Consider the following 15,234-nt stretch of genomic DNA (forward strand, 5'->3'; position numbering starts at 1 on the left):
AGTAATCTGTGTATGAGACAGAAAGTGTTTGTGAACTTTATTTTAAACACGGTGTTGATTTGTCGCGACATAGACAATAATTTATATTGAAGTTGTAGCATCTTGCTCCATATTTTTACCGGATTAAAACCCCGGTCATTCAATCAAAACAGTTCTGGCTGATTGTGACGTCGTCACGCAAGGCTTTGTGAGAAGCTTTCGTCAATTGTCCAGAATTTCCTGTTTTTCATTATTCTTATAGAAGCGTATTGTCTCGAAATTTCATTACCGCCGGCTGGAATGTGATATTTAAGTGATTTTGGACAACTAGATTTATTTAAGCTTTTCAAAATTAGATTAGAATTAAAATTAAAGCATTTTAGTTTTTCCAAATTAGATTAGAATTAGAATTAAAGCATTTTAGTTTTTCCAAATTAGATTAGAATTAGAATTGGTTCGTTTTGAGTTTTCTTAATTAGATTATAGAATTAGAATTACCGAATTCCTAAAAAATCAAATTTTAACTAGAATTTGAACTAGAGTTACATTTGGTTATTCACAATCAATTTCTGAATGTGAATGGTTAATATGTGTGTGCACAAGTAATGGTTAATATGTTGTGCACAAGTAGTACGCAAGTACCGATTCTCGTTTGCTTTAAATATTCTATTATTGTGGCTCGCACCCACAAAGTGGTTTGAGAATTATCAAGTGAAGAAGAGTATGCAGAAAACATGTTGTTGCAAAGCTTATTAGTCAAATGTGCAGGATGTTTTGCATTAGCCATTTTGTACTTATTCAAATTGTTTGTCTTTGTAAATGATTTGTTCTAAAACTTTTCCACAGATGGCTTTCTTGTCGTCTTTTGGGAAGTTGCACCAACTTTGCGGAAAATGTCGACTTGGTTTAAAGTTGATCGTACTTTTTGCTTGCCTGGCTACAGCGCTGCACTTTAGTTTTCTACTTTCAAAATCATATAAGGTGATGGTCATTTCCAGGTTGTTACGGAGACCGGCTGAATCTTTTGCATTTTATTTGGCCAGAATAGTATATCTTCGTGTTGTCTCTTATCACTAGGGCCATTTTTATTTTAACCTAAAAAAAAAATTTTTAACTTTATTTTTATCAATTTTTAACTCTATTTTAACCTAACGAAATAGCTTATTTGTAGAGGCTACAGTTCTTCCTTGAATTGGTGCCATCAGTCACCCAAACATAATATTGTGTCGATTTCAGTGTTTTATGGATTTAAACAGTGCGTCGTGTTTTCTGGCGATAGATTTAGCTTGCTCAGGCATTTTTGTATTACAAAATTTCAGTAGGCTATTCCTAAGATCCACACTGTTAATCTTCGAAAAGACCACGCTTATAAAGAGAAAGTGTTTTTTATAAGAATTATTTAAATGCGTAACTATAAATAAATAAAAAATGGACAATTTGCGATGAAAGTTGCTGCTGATCCAAGTGGGCATTGTGACATATTTTCTGCTTTTATGAGTTATGGTTTAATTGTGTCGCAGTTCCTCATTTACAATGCTTCCACGACGATTTTTACACAAAACTACTCTCAAGAAACACAAATACTTTGTCAAAAGCCATAATTTGACAAATTTTGACTTAATTGAAAAATTTGACTGTATTGTAACTTTTAACTTTATTTTAATCTATAAACTTCTTAGAAACATTCCCCTAGGTGCTAAAAACAACTTTATTCTTTGATTCGTGGACAGAGGAGCTCCTTAAAACATTTTGACTTCATTAACTTTTGCGGGCCCTACTTATCACGTTGGCAGAACGTGAAACTACAGTTTTTTTTTAACATAGCGCAGAGTTGTTATTCCGCATAACTTACCATATCTTCTATAACTGATTGATTGGCGCATATTTAATTGACTTTTTTTGTTTCGAGATAATGGCAGTTAATCCCATAGATGCAAATGTATTTCACGTGTAAGTCAAGTTAAATTTCTTCACTATTTTCTTTTATTGACAATTTCATTTTATTGTTGCCATTTGATACATTTGTTATGCTTAACTTTATGAGGTTTATGCAATTTTTCCTTGTCCGTATATGGACACAACGTTTAACGCCGTACGGTCTTAAATGTTTAACGATCAACATCGCGTTATTGCAGATCCCGGCTCTTCCAAAAAAACATCTCCTTTGATGTCGAACCTCTTTCGTTTCAAGACATTGCTGCCAATTTTCCTCAAGCTGAAATCGGTGGACATTTTAAGCCCTCAAGCAATGCGACTTCAAAAGTGAGTAAAAACTAAATCAAATTAGGGAGGCGCGAGAGGGCATTTGTTTGCAAATACGACCAATTATGATGAAACCATGTGATCGTCATATTTTCTGGAGTTTTTGTAACGTGACATTTAGCGTTATCGATCTACTTATAACAGGGTGGCCAACCAATCAAAGACCAAGAGCCACATTTCTTACTTTATAAGTCGCACAGCACACAACAGTGGTTCTCAACCGCCGGTCCGCGTCAACTTTCCTGCCGGTCCGCCAAATATAATAGAATTTTATATCTCAATTGCAAATAGAAGATGTTGAAGGCTTGCATCAAATTTAGAACTTCGCCAGTTGCGTAATTTGCAGCTGTGTGACGTAATAATGGCTGGTTTAAGTCAACTCTGGGACCAGTTGTATGTAGAAAAAAACTTAACAGAAACACGTATAACACGCATGTTATAAAAAAAGATCGAAGCAAATTTCTCATTAAACTAAAGTTTCCATTCTTTGCTTTTAAGTTGCAAATACTTTTGTCGTAATTAATTTTTTTTTGTTTTTGTTTTTTGAAGGTCCACCGGTCCGCGAATTTTGTTTTGAAATATTACCGGTCCGTAAGCTGAAAAGGTTGAGAACCACTGCCTTATAACGCATATGCAGAAATTCAGTGCTCCGCAACCGGTATGTCGCGGTGTAAAAATACTTTTTTACTTGCGCCTTTTTCCTAAGGCACTATATAAATTTTTTTTCTAAGCAATATAAAAGTATTGCTTAGAAAAGCATATTGATTGTATGCAATGATTATGGTAAACTTATACTTTCCTTATATGTATCCTAAATTTTTTTTCTTTTTTTTAACTGTATTACGTTCAATCGTAATAAGTCGTAATTCTGAAAAAAAAATGAAACAAACTCAACTACCAACAGGCCCTTTGCGCGTTTAAAAAATACAACAAAGTTTTTTTTTAACTTTTTGACAGACGCGAAAGCCGGATAGTTTATCCCAAAGAGATTCTCTTTGGTTTGTCCATACGCTCGAAAGTCATGGAACTTCCACGTAAAATATTAGGCATTGTTTGACTATCCGCCTCGGTTCATTTCTGTTAAAAATATACAGCAGACAATCAAGTACTTACTTAGCCACAGTATATCGAAGGGTTTTCGGACAATTGGGACAAAAGACAATTAGGACTGTTTTGCTTTTGGTTGCAATTATATTGCCCTGAAGAAAATTGCCCCATAGATGGACGAAACGTTGGTACTTTAATAAAATTATGCCGGAAGAACAATTCACAATTGAGACAATACAGTGTTGTAAAAAAGTTATTTATAAATAACTTGAGTGTTCAAGCTGAGTAATTTTTAAAAGAATAGTCCAAGTCATGTCCCTTAATAAGTCCAAGTCATGTCTTTTTGAATAAATAACTCTCAGTCCCCTCATTAGAGCAAGCCAATTCCAAGTTTTGTCCTTGTCGAAACAATTAAACGTTAAACTATTACAGTTATAAACCTGTCCTATTATGGACAATAACTCTAGTAAAAAAGAGCATAAAACGCAACATATAGCAAGCAAATTGTTTTATGTGCAAAACTTAAGAAATATAATCCAATTTTATAAAAAATGCTTGTAATGAAAACACTTCTTTTCATCCCAACTCATTTGTCCAAAAAACTTAAATCAAGACATTTGAACACAGTGACTTAAGTGCACTTGATTTACTTAAGTCTTTGCAACACTGATACAATATTTGCCGAACGCAAATATATAGAAATTTTTATGTGTCTATAGGTGGCGATTATAATTCCTTTTCGCAATCGTAGCCTGCACCTGCGATATTTCCTGCAGCACATGATCCCCATCATGCAGAAACAGATGCTCGACTTCAAGATCTACGTAATCAACCAGGTAAGCCTATACGTTGCTTTGTGTTGCAATCAGACCAGTCCTTAAACATTAGCGGATCCGTTGCTACCGTGTATAGCGTTTTGCAGAATACTTTTTTTGAAAAAATGACACCAAGCATGTTCATTCCAATATTGTTTGTAGCCTGCGAAGCATTAGTTAATTATAGGTGATTCCAAACTTTTTCAGTTGAGTTAATCGGGAATTGTGTTTGCATAACATCTATACCCAGATAATAAGCAATGATTTAAAATAGGCCTGTTTAACTCAGAATGGCACACGGGCCTCAACAAGCAAAAAACAACTTTACTGGTGCAATTATGCAGCTGAAACGACTACGGCTTACGTATAATTAGTACACCGAAAGCCATCGCAGACTCACCGAGTCTGTTGATCTATGATGCAAGCAGGGCAGACTGGCTTTTGGTGTACTAATTATACGTAAGCCGTAGTCGTTGGTCAAAAATCAGCTTCGAAGGGCTAGATCTCAGCTATTAACACACATATGTGTAAATGTTTCATTGAATAAATGATATGGTACTGTGGATCCCCTTCAATGAGGTTGCTTGTACTAACAAATTGAGCAAGCATTGGCGTATGGTTGTTTCTCGACTCGTTCCCTTCTGAGCTTGCATAGCTCAGTGGGTAGAGCGACGGTCCCGACTTGACCGGAGGTCGTGAGTTCGAACCTCACTGCAGGCTATAGTTGTTTTTCTAGTCTGCCCTGCTTGCATCATAGATCAACAGACTCGGTGAGTCTGCGATGGCTTTCGGTGTACTAAAAAACAGTTCCTCATTAGATAGCATTATACTGTTTAAATCAGGGCTGGCAAATCTGTGGGTCGTGCAAAAGTGTTTTAGGGTGACGATTAGGCCTACATTAACTGCAATTCAACAAACAGGTGCAGAAAAGCAGACAACTAAAAGCATTTTGATTATCGCTGTAAAACGTAAAGGGTGGCGATCCATGGAAATTAAGAGTTTGCAGACAAAAAATTCTATAAACCCTGGTTAAACCAATAAACCATGCTGAAAAGCTTTCTGCTGAACTCCTGTAATCCCATAAAAAATGCTGCAGCTTTTTTTTAACTATTTAGCTTCTTAATATTTATAGGATTCCAAAATCATACAAAAATTACCAACCCAGACAATAACACTTAAAACGACGCAACAGCAGAGTTTCGCATAAATTAGCAAATAATTAAATATATTACCCACTTGAGCATTTTGTAAGGATTAAGGCCGTGTTTGTGATCCGCTTTGTAAGGATTAAGGCCGTGTTTGTGATCCAATCCCTGTTATAAAAAGACTCAAAACATCAAACATGTAAGTAGGCTAATAAAGTAACTTTACCACTTACAGCTGTGACATTGTTTGTTACAACAATTTCTATATATTATGGTTCAGCTGATTACCCACCTGCTATCAGACTTGGACAACTAGATTTATTTTAGCTTTTTAAAATTAGATTAGAATTAAAATTAGAGCATTTTAGTTTTTCTAAATTAGATTAGAATTAGAATTAGATCATTTTGAGTTTTCTCAAATTAGATTAGAATTAGAATTACCGAATTCTTAAAAAAACGAATTTGAACTAAAATCACATACAAGCAATTTAATTTAATCGCAAAGTATTCTTATAAGAATGTGAATGGTAAAGCCTTTTTATGCTTTTTATACTGTAAAAATAACATACAACTCGTTCCAACCAAAGAGTTTTAATTGAAATTCTGTGTTTCAACTGAGTGACTAAAAATGCCGTTGGAAAAAGTAGCAGTTTTGGAAAAACCCGAATTAGATTAGAACTAGAATTAGAGCGCACAGGCAATTCATAAATTAGAAGCCGCATTTTGCTCTAATTCAATGAATTAGAAAACTAGAATTATCTAGTTGTCCAAGTCTGCCTGCTATCCTCAAATTACCCACATGATGGTAATTACCCACATGATGGTAATTACCCACATGATGGTAATTACCCACAGGTTAAGAACCGCTGGTCTGAAGTAACGCGGCCTGATCCCGTAATAAATGACGTCATTAATATGCCCAGACCAGCAAAATTGAAGCAAATTGGTGAGGTTTTTAAGGTTATTAGGCTGCAATTTGCTTTGGCGTTTACTACCAGTTGTTAACATATTATGTTTTAATAAATTTAACTTTTAAAATTTACCCTTTTCATAGTAGAATAGCTGTTTTCGGTCACAACTCACAGCTAAAATTGCGATATTAATTTGGTATCGGATCGGCACCGATACCAACCTAGTATCGGACGAGTACCGATATTACCACTTGGCATCGGGTATCGGCTCCGATCCGATATTATCGGACATTCCTAAACACAACACAGGCTGGAAGCGGAACTTTCAATCGGGCAAAGCTTCTAAACGTTGGATACGTCCAAGCATCGAAAGATTACGACTTCGACTGTTTCATATTCCACGACGTTTGCCATATACTGGAGAACGAGCGGTGCCTTTACACGTGCCCAAAAGAGCCTTCTCATCTTTCCGTTGCCGTGGAAAAGTTCCACTACAAGTTCGAGGCGAGATTTGGTAAGTTGCGTGCGCGCCACAAGCACTGCTTAATAAACTACAGTGGTGAAAGTGGAAGAATTTTCTAACCAGGACGACGAAAATTTTTCACACTGAAACGCATGACAATTTTGAGCGATGACGTCGCAAAGTTACGTCACAAAGTGACGTCACAACGAGACCTCTAAAACAAGTGAAGTTATGAAACCTGGGGTTATTTTCTATGTCGTGCACAAATTTGCAAATGGAATCTTAGTTTGAATACATTCAAGGAAATAGCGGGATAGCCTTTCAAAAAAGAATATTTTTCGACAGGGTATATTACACTATCTCCTTGAATGTAAATACTTTTTTTAACAACTTACTTTCTTTTTTTACGGCTTACGTTTACCTCTGGTTTAATATAGAACAAGACCTTCCATTTTTTTATCCAAAGTAGTAATACTGTGAAGTCAATACCGTTGGGTTGAATATTTAAACATGTCAAAATGTATGGTAATTCTTTGAATGGTTTAGGTGACCATTACTGTATATTGTCGCAGGTGGCGTAACGTCGTTGACCAAGGATCAATTTGAGTCAGTAAATGGATATTCTAACTTATACTGGGGCTGGGGTTTAGAAGACGAGGATATGTTTATTAGGGTGACGACAAAACATAAAGTCAAACAGACGCCTAACCAGATTTGCAGGTCAGTGTTCTTTTTCGATTTTCTGTTTAAGTTTTTTATTTCATATATACTAGGACCACCATATTTTCAGGACCCGAAAAGAGGACATTTTTGGCAAATAAAACAAAAAGTAGAATTGTTACGTTTTTAGTTTGATGACATTTCCTTGGTAGTTGCAGGCAAAACTTCATTTTTAACGATCGTAAAACTTGTTTACATGAAATATCATTGAAATTATATATAACTATCAGGATCCACGAAACTGATCCAATTTGTAATTCGAAATTCTTAAAAAGAGGACATTTGGGCATTTTTGAGCGTCCTCGGAGGACCATTCAGTTTTCTTGAGAAAAGTGTTCAAATCCTCCTAAAAGAGGATATATATGGTAGGCCTAATATATACTTCAATCTTCCAAGAAACCCGAGGAAAGAGAAAAAAATGCAAAAATTAATTCGAGTTTTAGAATATACTAGATAAAATACCCAGCGTTGCCCAGGTTAAATAGAATATTTACCAGTTTTATTCCAACTGTAGAAGTACATTACACCTACAATAACCACGATAAACTACGCAGCTGTGACTATTTAATCAATAATTTGCGATGGTATATCAGCCTTGTGTAAGCCGCATGTTATAGCCGATAATTAAAAAAAATATTGGGGTATTTAACATCAAACCAAATTGCAACTTTGTGTGTTTTGTTTAAATGGAACGACTAAACAGTAAACACACAAACTTGGCTAAACACGTCTCGCATTTTTACGTATCAGAAACAAATGACATATATCAGGGTGGTCCAAATCAGTGGCGTAGCCAGCCGAAAATTTTGGGGGGGGCCAAAAAATTTGGACTTTTTTGTTTAGCTTTTGTCATTGTATTAACTGCCGTGACGAACACAAATAACAACGCTAGCAAAACGTTTAGAGCATCAACTGACTGAGTGTTAAACGCAATACTCAAAACCATATAAAGAGCAGCAAAACTGTCTAAAAGTAGTAAAACTACCTTAAAGTATAGTAAACGTAATATTAACTACATCGTTTGTGACGTAACAATGCATGACAATTAAAGGTGTTGTATGCCTGTGATTGACTGATGTGGTACTGCTCATAAATGCTAAAAAACAAGTAAAAATTTTTATAAAGAGTAAAATTTTTACAAATTTTGGGGGGGCCATGGCCCCTCAGCCCCCCCCTCCCTGGCTACGCCTATGGTCCAAACCCAGGCCCCTATGATCCAAACCCAGGACATCATTTTTTGTGGCCCGCGAAGCACCGTTGAATTATTGTAATATTAAAGGTTAACGCCCTGGACCTTTCCATCGTGCAATTCTAGCCAAATATATGTAGTTAAAAAACATTCTACGCTTATGAATGCAGTATTCTGTTTTGTCAAATACGCAAATTTTTCGCGCTTCGCGCGCACCATTTTGCCAACAGTCTCATTATCACAGTACTTTTTGACGATGCTTTTTGTCGCCATCTTTAAACATTTCATGCCCCGACCTTACAAAAATCGTTGATCGCTCCTAGCGCGCATGTCGCATATATATCCTACTTTATGTGGCCCGCCAAGTATATCAAATAAATATTGTGGCCCGCGATGCTGTCAACCTTGGACCACCCTGACATATATCGATCGGAAATCACTAACAAAGTAAAACCGAAAGTCGTAGCAGCAATTGTTCAAATGCGCGAAATTCAAGCAAATACATAATCCAGGTATAGTACCATCCTGCGTCTAACGAACGATAACCCGTTTGAAAAGTAACTGTTGCGTGGTTAAACACATTGTAAGAAGCCATTAAGCTTTGACTTCAACCACTTGATTATTAAATTATTCTCGAGAAGGTTTGTTGTACAATATCCGAGTAGGTGTGGGTGTGTGTCCTGGTGTGTAGTAGAACTCTGTTTAGTATGTGTGTGGTCTACCAAGCTGCATCTAACGTAAATAAACGCAGTGTTTGCCAATTTAATTCTGCCTGGTTGGCGTTCTTCCGTCAATATAAACTAATCACAACTCCAATAACCAAATAATATATCTAAATTTTGCGTGGTTAGGCCTGTATATAAACAAAACAATTCATTATGATGGGGGCTCCTAGTCACAATTGCATACTAGGCCTACGTTGTAAACTGCCCGTTTAAGTTTGCTAGCGTAAAAAATGTGTTTGACTGATGGATTGGCCAAGACTATGAAAGATAAATGTGGCAATTAACATGTAACCAAAAAGTTGTTACGGATTTGGTCAGAGTTCTAATAAATATCAAAATTTATTTTCAAATTGTCATAACAGTTTTACCTATATGCCTACACGTTGCACTACATGACGCTTCACATTCGGTAAATATAAATTTCATAACATATTTGTTGTATGTTTTTTATTTCGCTGTGATCGGAGAACATGTAACCTACATTGTTAAACAGAAAGGGCGTTGATTGTCTCTTGATTGTAGCAGGGTTCCTCTTTTTCCATGATGTTTTAACTCCCGGGAAACGGGATTGAAAAGTGAAAATTCCCGGGAATCCTGGGAATCGCGACGAAAAAAGTTATACCTAATTACGTCATTAGGATGTTTTAAATTATTTTACATTAGCTCAAGACATTTAATTAAGCTCATTTATGTTCAGTAGTATGGCTTCTGCAATCTTACAAGACCTTCTCGTATTAAAAGCTGCACCCTTACCGGTATTTGTTTTTATTTTAAAAAAAGCGCAGGTAGGGCGCATTTGTATTGTTAGAATAAATTTAATAAAGTTTTTCCGCTGGTAAACGCAAATAAAGCAAACTCAGGCAACGACTTCATAGGTTTGATAATATTTTTTTCTTTATGTCAGTCAAAAACGACAAGTTTTTTAAAGTTTTGTTATTGAAAGTTGATGTCCACTGAAGTCTTTATCAGTTTACAAACAATAAACACAACGATGGTTACAAAACCTTAGTTCCTTAATTCGAATGAATTAACACAAAGTTATCACCACTAATAGCAATAAACACAGAACAAATATAAAACTTAACTTACACCGCAACAGAGTAGATGTTACCACTAACACAGGCGCGTCTCAAATGAAGGGCAAACAAGACACGTTTAAACGAGACACGTACATGCTCTAGGCAAAGCGCGCCACTAGGAGCAGTGTTTAAATAAAATAAAACACTAAGGTTAACAGGTATGTTGCTAAAAAACGGAATTATAAAAAAATTTCCCTTGATTCGGGATTGTTAATACGCGAAATTTTCCGGCGAAACATTCCCGGAGAGGAACCCTACTGTATACCGTTGATTGTGTTTAAAAGGGTTTAACTAAATGCTTTGTCGACTGGCGTGGTATAAAAGTTTGCTGATGCCGAATGTTACAGCCGATGGTTTACAAAATATTAAGGGAATTTGACATGCAACCAAATGTCAGCGTTGTGTGCTGTTTCTGTAATAGTACGACAAAATGCTAAGCGTATCATACAACTTTTAAATGACGAAAACCTGTGACATTTATCGGTCCAGAATTACTGACAAACGTAAAACTTTAAGTTGTAACAGCAATTGTTTAGACTTGCGTGATATTAAAGCAAATAATCCCGGAACCAACTGCGTCATACGTAAGAGAAAACCAATTGAAAATAAATATTGCCTAGCCTACCCGTGACCGGTTTGCGACGGCTCTCGCTTGAGATGCGCGACTTTCTCTCAAAATGAGAGTAGTTTTTTTCTGTCTCGAAGCGCATGTCTTTCCTTCTACTATAGGCGAACTTATTAGGACGACCGGCGAAAATTGACAATATGCAGTAAAAAAATTCCCTATCACAGCATTATATACCCGACTGTCAAATCACAGATTGAAACAATACGTCCCATCTAATTAGGTTTACATAATTATCATTTTGATGGTAGCATATCCAAAGTACTACTTTTAGCTAAAATAGTAGGCTACCTTGCAAAGCAGTTACGCTAAATGCACTGAAACAACTTTAAAATCACATAATCAAAGTTGGAAAAAAAAGAAGCTTGGCAGGGCCATGGCCTCGGCCCCTTGAATCAGTTCCTAGTTAATAGTACATCCCAGTGTTGTAAACAAGTCATTTTGAGATGATTTGAGCCCCAGTCAAGTCATAATTAGAGCAAGTCAACTTTAAGTCACGTCCTTTTTCGTAAAAATAAAACGTTAAACTATTGGAATTTTCAAACTCCTGCGATTGTAAGCAATAACTGAACTAAAAAATAAGAAAAGCGCAACATAGCAAGCAAATTGTTTTATGCGCAAAAATTTGAAAAAAAGACTTCGGTACAGAAAACATTTTATTTCAACCCAAGTCATTTGCTCAAAAGACTTAAGTCAAGTCAAGTCATTTGTCCGAAAGACTTAAGTCAAGTCAAGTCATTTTGTCCAAATGACTTAAATCAAGTCAAGTCATTTGAAAACAGTGACTTGATTGCACTTAAGTCAAGTAATTGACTCAAATCATTACAACACTGGTAAATCCTAATGGAAAGTTAAGTGTATCGACCAAGCGTTCATCTTACATTTTATGTTCAGATATAAAATGGTTCCGCATGGCCATGAGAGTTCAAACGCGGAAAACCTTAACAATAAGAAGATTGTAAAAAAGACCAGGGAAAATATGAAGAAAGATGGATTAAGCTCGCTTGAATTCAAGGTTAGTTAATACTGTTATTCCATTAAGATAGTACACCGAAAGCCATCGCAGACTCGCCGAATCTGTTGATCAATGATGCAAGCAAAGCAGACTAGAAAAACAACTAGCCTACAGTGAGGTTCGAACTCACGACCTCCGGTCAAGCCGGGACCGTCGCTCTACCAACTGAGCTATGCAGGCTCAGAATGCGCCAATGCTTGATCAATCTGTTAGTACAAGCAACCTCAATGAAGGGGATCCACAGTACCATATCATTTATTCAATGAAACATTCACACACATGTGTGTTAATAACTGAGATCTAGCCCTTCGAAGCTGCTTTTTGACCAACGACGTTGGTCGTAGTCGTTGGTCAAAAAGCAGCTTCGAAGGGCTAGATCTCAGTTATTAACACACATATGTGTGAATGTTCCATTAAGATAATTAGGAATTAACTTATTTTGCCAACGTTTAACTACAACGCCCTCGCAGAGTCGAATCCAGGGGAGGCTGAATGTGGCCATGGCCAACCAAATTTTATTTTTCAAATCTAAATTAAGTTTCCAATATGTTTTGCCCCTTTTCAGAAACAGATTTCAGCACAAAGACGAAACAAAATATTTTGGACGAAAGTTTTTGGCAACGCGAATGTATAACATCTTTGCTTCTGTATTTAAAATATAGCCTAACACCTCCACAACCTAATTGCGTATGGTGTTTTTAAGATTGTTCTTTATGAAGTTACGTTTCGATGTCCCTTTATGACGCCATGCAATGACGTAACTCTGTGACGTCATATCTAAAAATGTTAAGCCCGCAACAAAAAAATTCTAGTTCAGCACCTGACCTCTATATAATACCTAAAAAAACATCCACAATTGGTTGCGAATTTTGCAAATAACGATTTTTCAAAACTTTTAAATTAATGGAGGCGGGAAAATGCTAGAAAGGGAAGATGTCACCGGCTCACCGCTTAGCCTCTTGTTTTGTAATTTCTGGAGGCCCGAGTTTTATCTTGGTTGTGGCGTGAATACAGTGCTTTCTTGCTACATACATGTTAAAAGTATAAAGTAAAACATATGGTGTTAAAATGATAAAAGACATATATGTTAAAAAAGGCCGTAACAAGTTAGTAATCGCATATTTTTTAACCTACATGAATATAGGAAATATCGAGGGTCTTGGAAAAGACTTACACTAATATCACGGTCGACATTTTCCCACCTGAAGTAGAAAAAGAGAAGAGCGAATGAATGAGTGATGTTCTAGTACCCAACACGACCGAACAACTACCCTACTGAAAATTTGTTTCCTATATCAAATATGACTTTCCTAATGAAACATCTAAAAACTTAATGTGAACACGTGTATTGTCATAACAAGCTTCGCATGTGCTAGGGAAAAAATCCTATACGACAAGGCAAGATTTGATTCATGTTGTGCTCTTTCTATTTTTTTGTTAAACTAAACGTGTCATAAATATTGTTGTGTTTCAATGCAAAATAATCTTTGTTTCTTCCGTTTACTTTTGGGTTTTTAGGCAGCCTTGTGTTTTTTCGCAGTATAGTATGCAGTCCGTCGTGTTTTAAAGCGCGACTGACATGGTGATCTTGCGGTCTTTCGTTTTTTTTCGTTTCGTTGCATATTTTTAGTTTCGTTTCGTTGCATATATTTAAAGTGAACTTAAAATAGACCAGTGCTTCTTAAACTTTTTTTAGTTTTGTTCACCCCCTAGTATCGATCTCAAGATTTCATTTACCCTTGTCTCATGATGTGATAAAACTATCTCCTCTATATATAACAGCACGAAATGATTTAGGTTGTTTCGATTTTTGTTAAGATCAACTCAAGCTAAGTTTTACCATTGAAAATTTATAATTTCTCCAGTCAGAAGTATAAAGCTACAAAAGCACAAAACACAGTCACCAAATTTTTGTACTTAAAAACTCAGTGCAAACCAACTTCACTATTGCATTAACCAAAAATCAACAAAAAACACCAGTTCAGTAGTCGATTTACTGCAGAGCTATGATACATTTCTGACGGTTCACCCTTATTCACCCCTGCAAAAAAAAAATTTCACCCTGGGGTGAACCATTCACCAGTTTAAGAAACACTGAAATATGTATATATTAATCTATCGACACTAAGATTATCAGTGGTTTTAGAAAAACTTACTATCAGAGTCGAAATATGTAGGGTAAGCAAAGCTGTCAATTCGTGCTTCTTTATAATAAATGTGGCTGCTTATATGTCGTGTATTATTTAGCCTCGTTCAGCAAAATGACTTGTTTTGCATTTGCGTTTTGTTATGTTTAGGTGTCTTATTATTAAGTCAACCGATAAACCAAATATCGACCTCAAGCGGTAAAAGTTTCTTACACCAAAGTAGGGATGTCCGATAAAATCGGATCGGACTCTATATCCGATACTTATAGTGGAAGTATCGGTAGGCTACTCGTCCGATACCAGAGTGCTATCGGTAGTGATGCGATACCAAATTAAAATAGGAATTCCAGCCAGTTCCGGTTCGGCTCCTTAGAATCTTACATTAAACGGCAGTGTTGTAAACAAGTCATTTTGAAATGACTTAAGTCCAAGTCAAGTCATTTGAAAAATAACTTAAGTCCAAGTCGAGCCTTTTGCAAAATAACAGGTCAAGTGCCAGTCCAAGTCATCGGTTGCCCAAGTCAACACCCAGTCAAGTCCTTATGAGAGCAAGTCAATTTTGACATAAAAGTAAATAAAAAAAAAAAAAAAATTTGGACCAAAACCGGTTCATAAAGTTCCGGTTCGACTCCCTGGTTTACACATGAATGGACGTGGGTGACCATGTTTGTTTTTATTTTCTTAAAAAAAATAAAAACGATTTGCTCTATGTAGACCGGTGTTTCATCTCAGCCATTTTTTTGTGGCGACCCAATTACTAAGCGTAAATGTAATAGCGACCCAATTTTGTTTACTGAACTTTATTGCTGAACAAAACATAACACAATTGGTATAAATGAATTACAATTTAACCAAAAAGAGCAGTGCCTTCGTATTTCTCCATAAGTTTTCTCAAATTTAGCTCTTGACCGATCTCAATAAATCTCTGCATTTTAGCAGAAAGTGATTTAGCACATTCCGTTTTCCTAATTGCCTTTGTTTACCTTCCTATCAGTGAACAGGCTTCTACCACACACTATAGGTTGCCAAACAAAGACAAAATTCAGTCAATAAAATAGTCCTTCTAATTCAGGGGTCAGCAACCTTTTTCTAGTCGCGGGCCAAAACCCAAA

The 15,234-nt window shown here is 36.1% G+C and overlaps 1 protein-coding gene and 2 non-coding genes across 3 annotated transcripts; 2 read left to right on the forward strand and 1 right to left on the reverse strand.

Annotated features, from left to right (window-relative positions):
- Positions 1-713: 713 nt before the first annotated feature.
- On the forward strand, positions 714-14,191 carry LOC146136884 (beta-1,4-N-acetylgalactosaminyltransferase bre-4-like). Its single transcript, XM_083395812.1, has 7 exons — positions 714-960; positions 2,115-2,241; positions 4,008-4,124; positions 6,469-6,673; positions 7,195-7,342; positions 11,855-11,975; positions 13,120-14,191. The coding sequence occupies exons 3-7, from the start codon at positions 4,068-4,070 to the stop codon at positions 13,204-13,206; spliced, it is 618 nt and encodes a 205-aa protein (XP_083251938.1). The 5' UTR covers positions 714-960; positions 2,115-2,241; positions 4,008-4,067; the 3' UTR covers positions 13,207-14,191.
- On the forward strand, positions 4,749-4,823 carry Trnav-gac (transfer RNA valine (anticodon GAC)). The gene has a single exon. It is a non-coding gene; the product is annotated as a tRNA-Val (tRNA).
- On the reverse strand, positions 12,081-12,155 carry Trnaa-ggc (transfer RNA alanine (anticodon GGC)). The gene has a single exon. It is a non-coding gene; the product is annotated as a tRNA-Ala (tRNA).
- Positions 14,192-15,234: the final 1,043 nt, after the last annotated feature.

Source organism: Ascidiella aspersa, chromosome 8 (assembly GCF_963924565.1).
Source record: "Ascidiella aspersa chromosome 8, kaAscAspe10.2, whole genome shotgun sequence".
NCBI lineage: Eukaryota > Metazoa > Chordata > Ascidiacea > Phlebobranchia > Ascidiidae > Ascidiella > Ascidiella aspersa.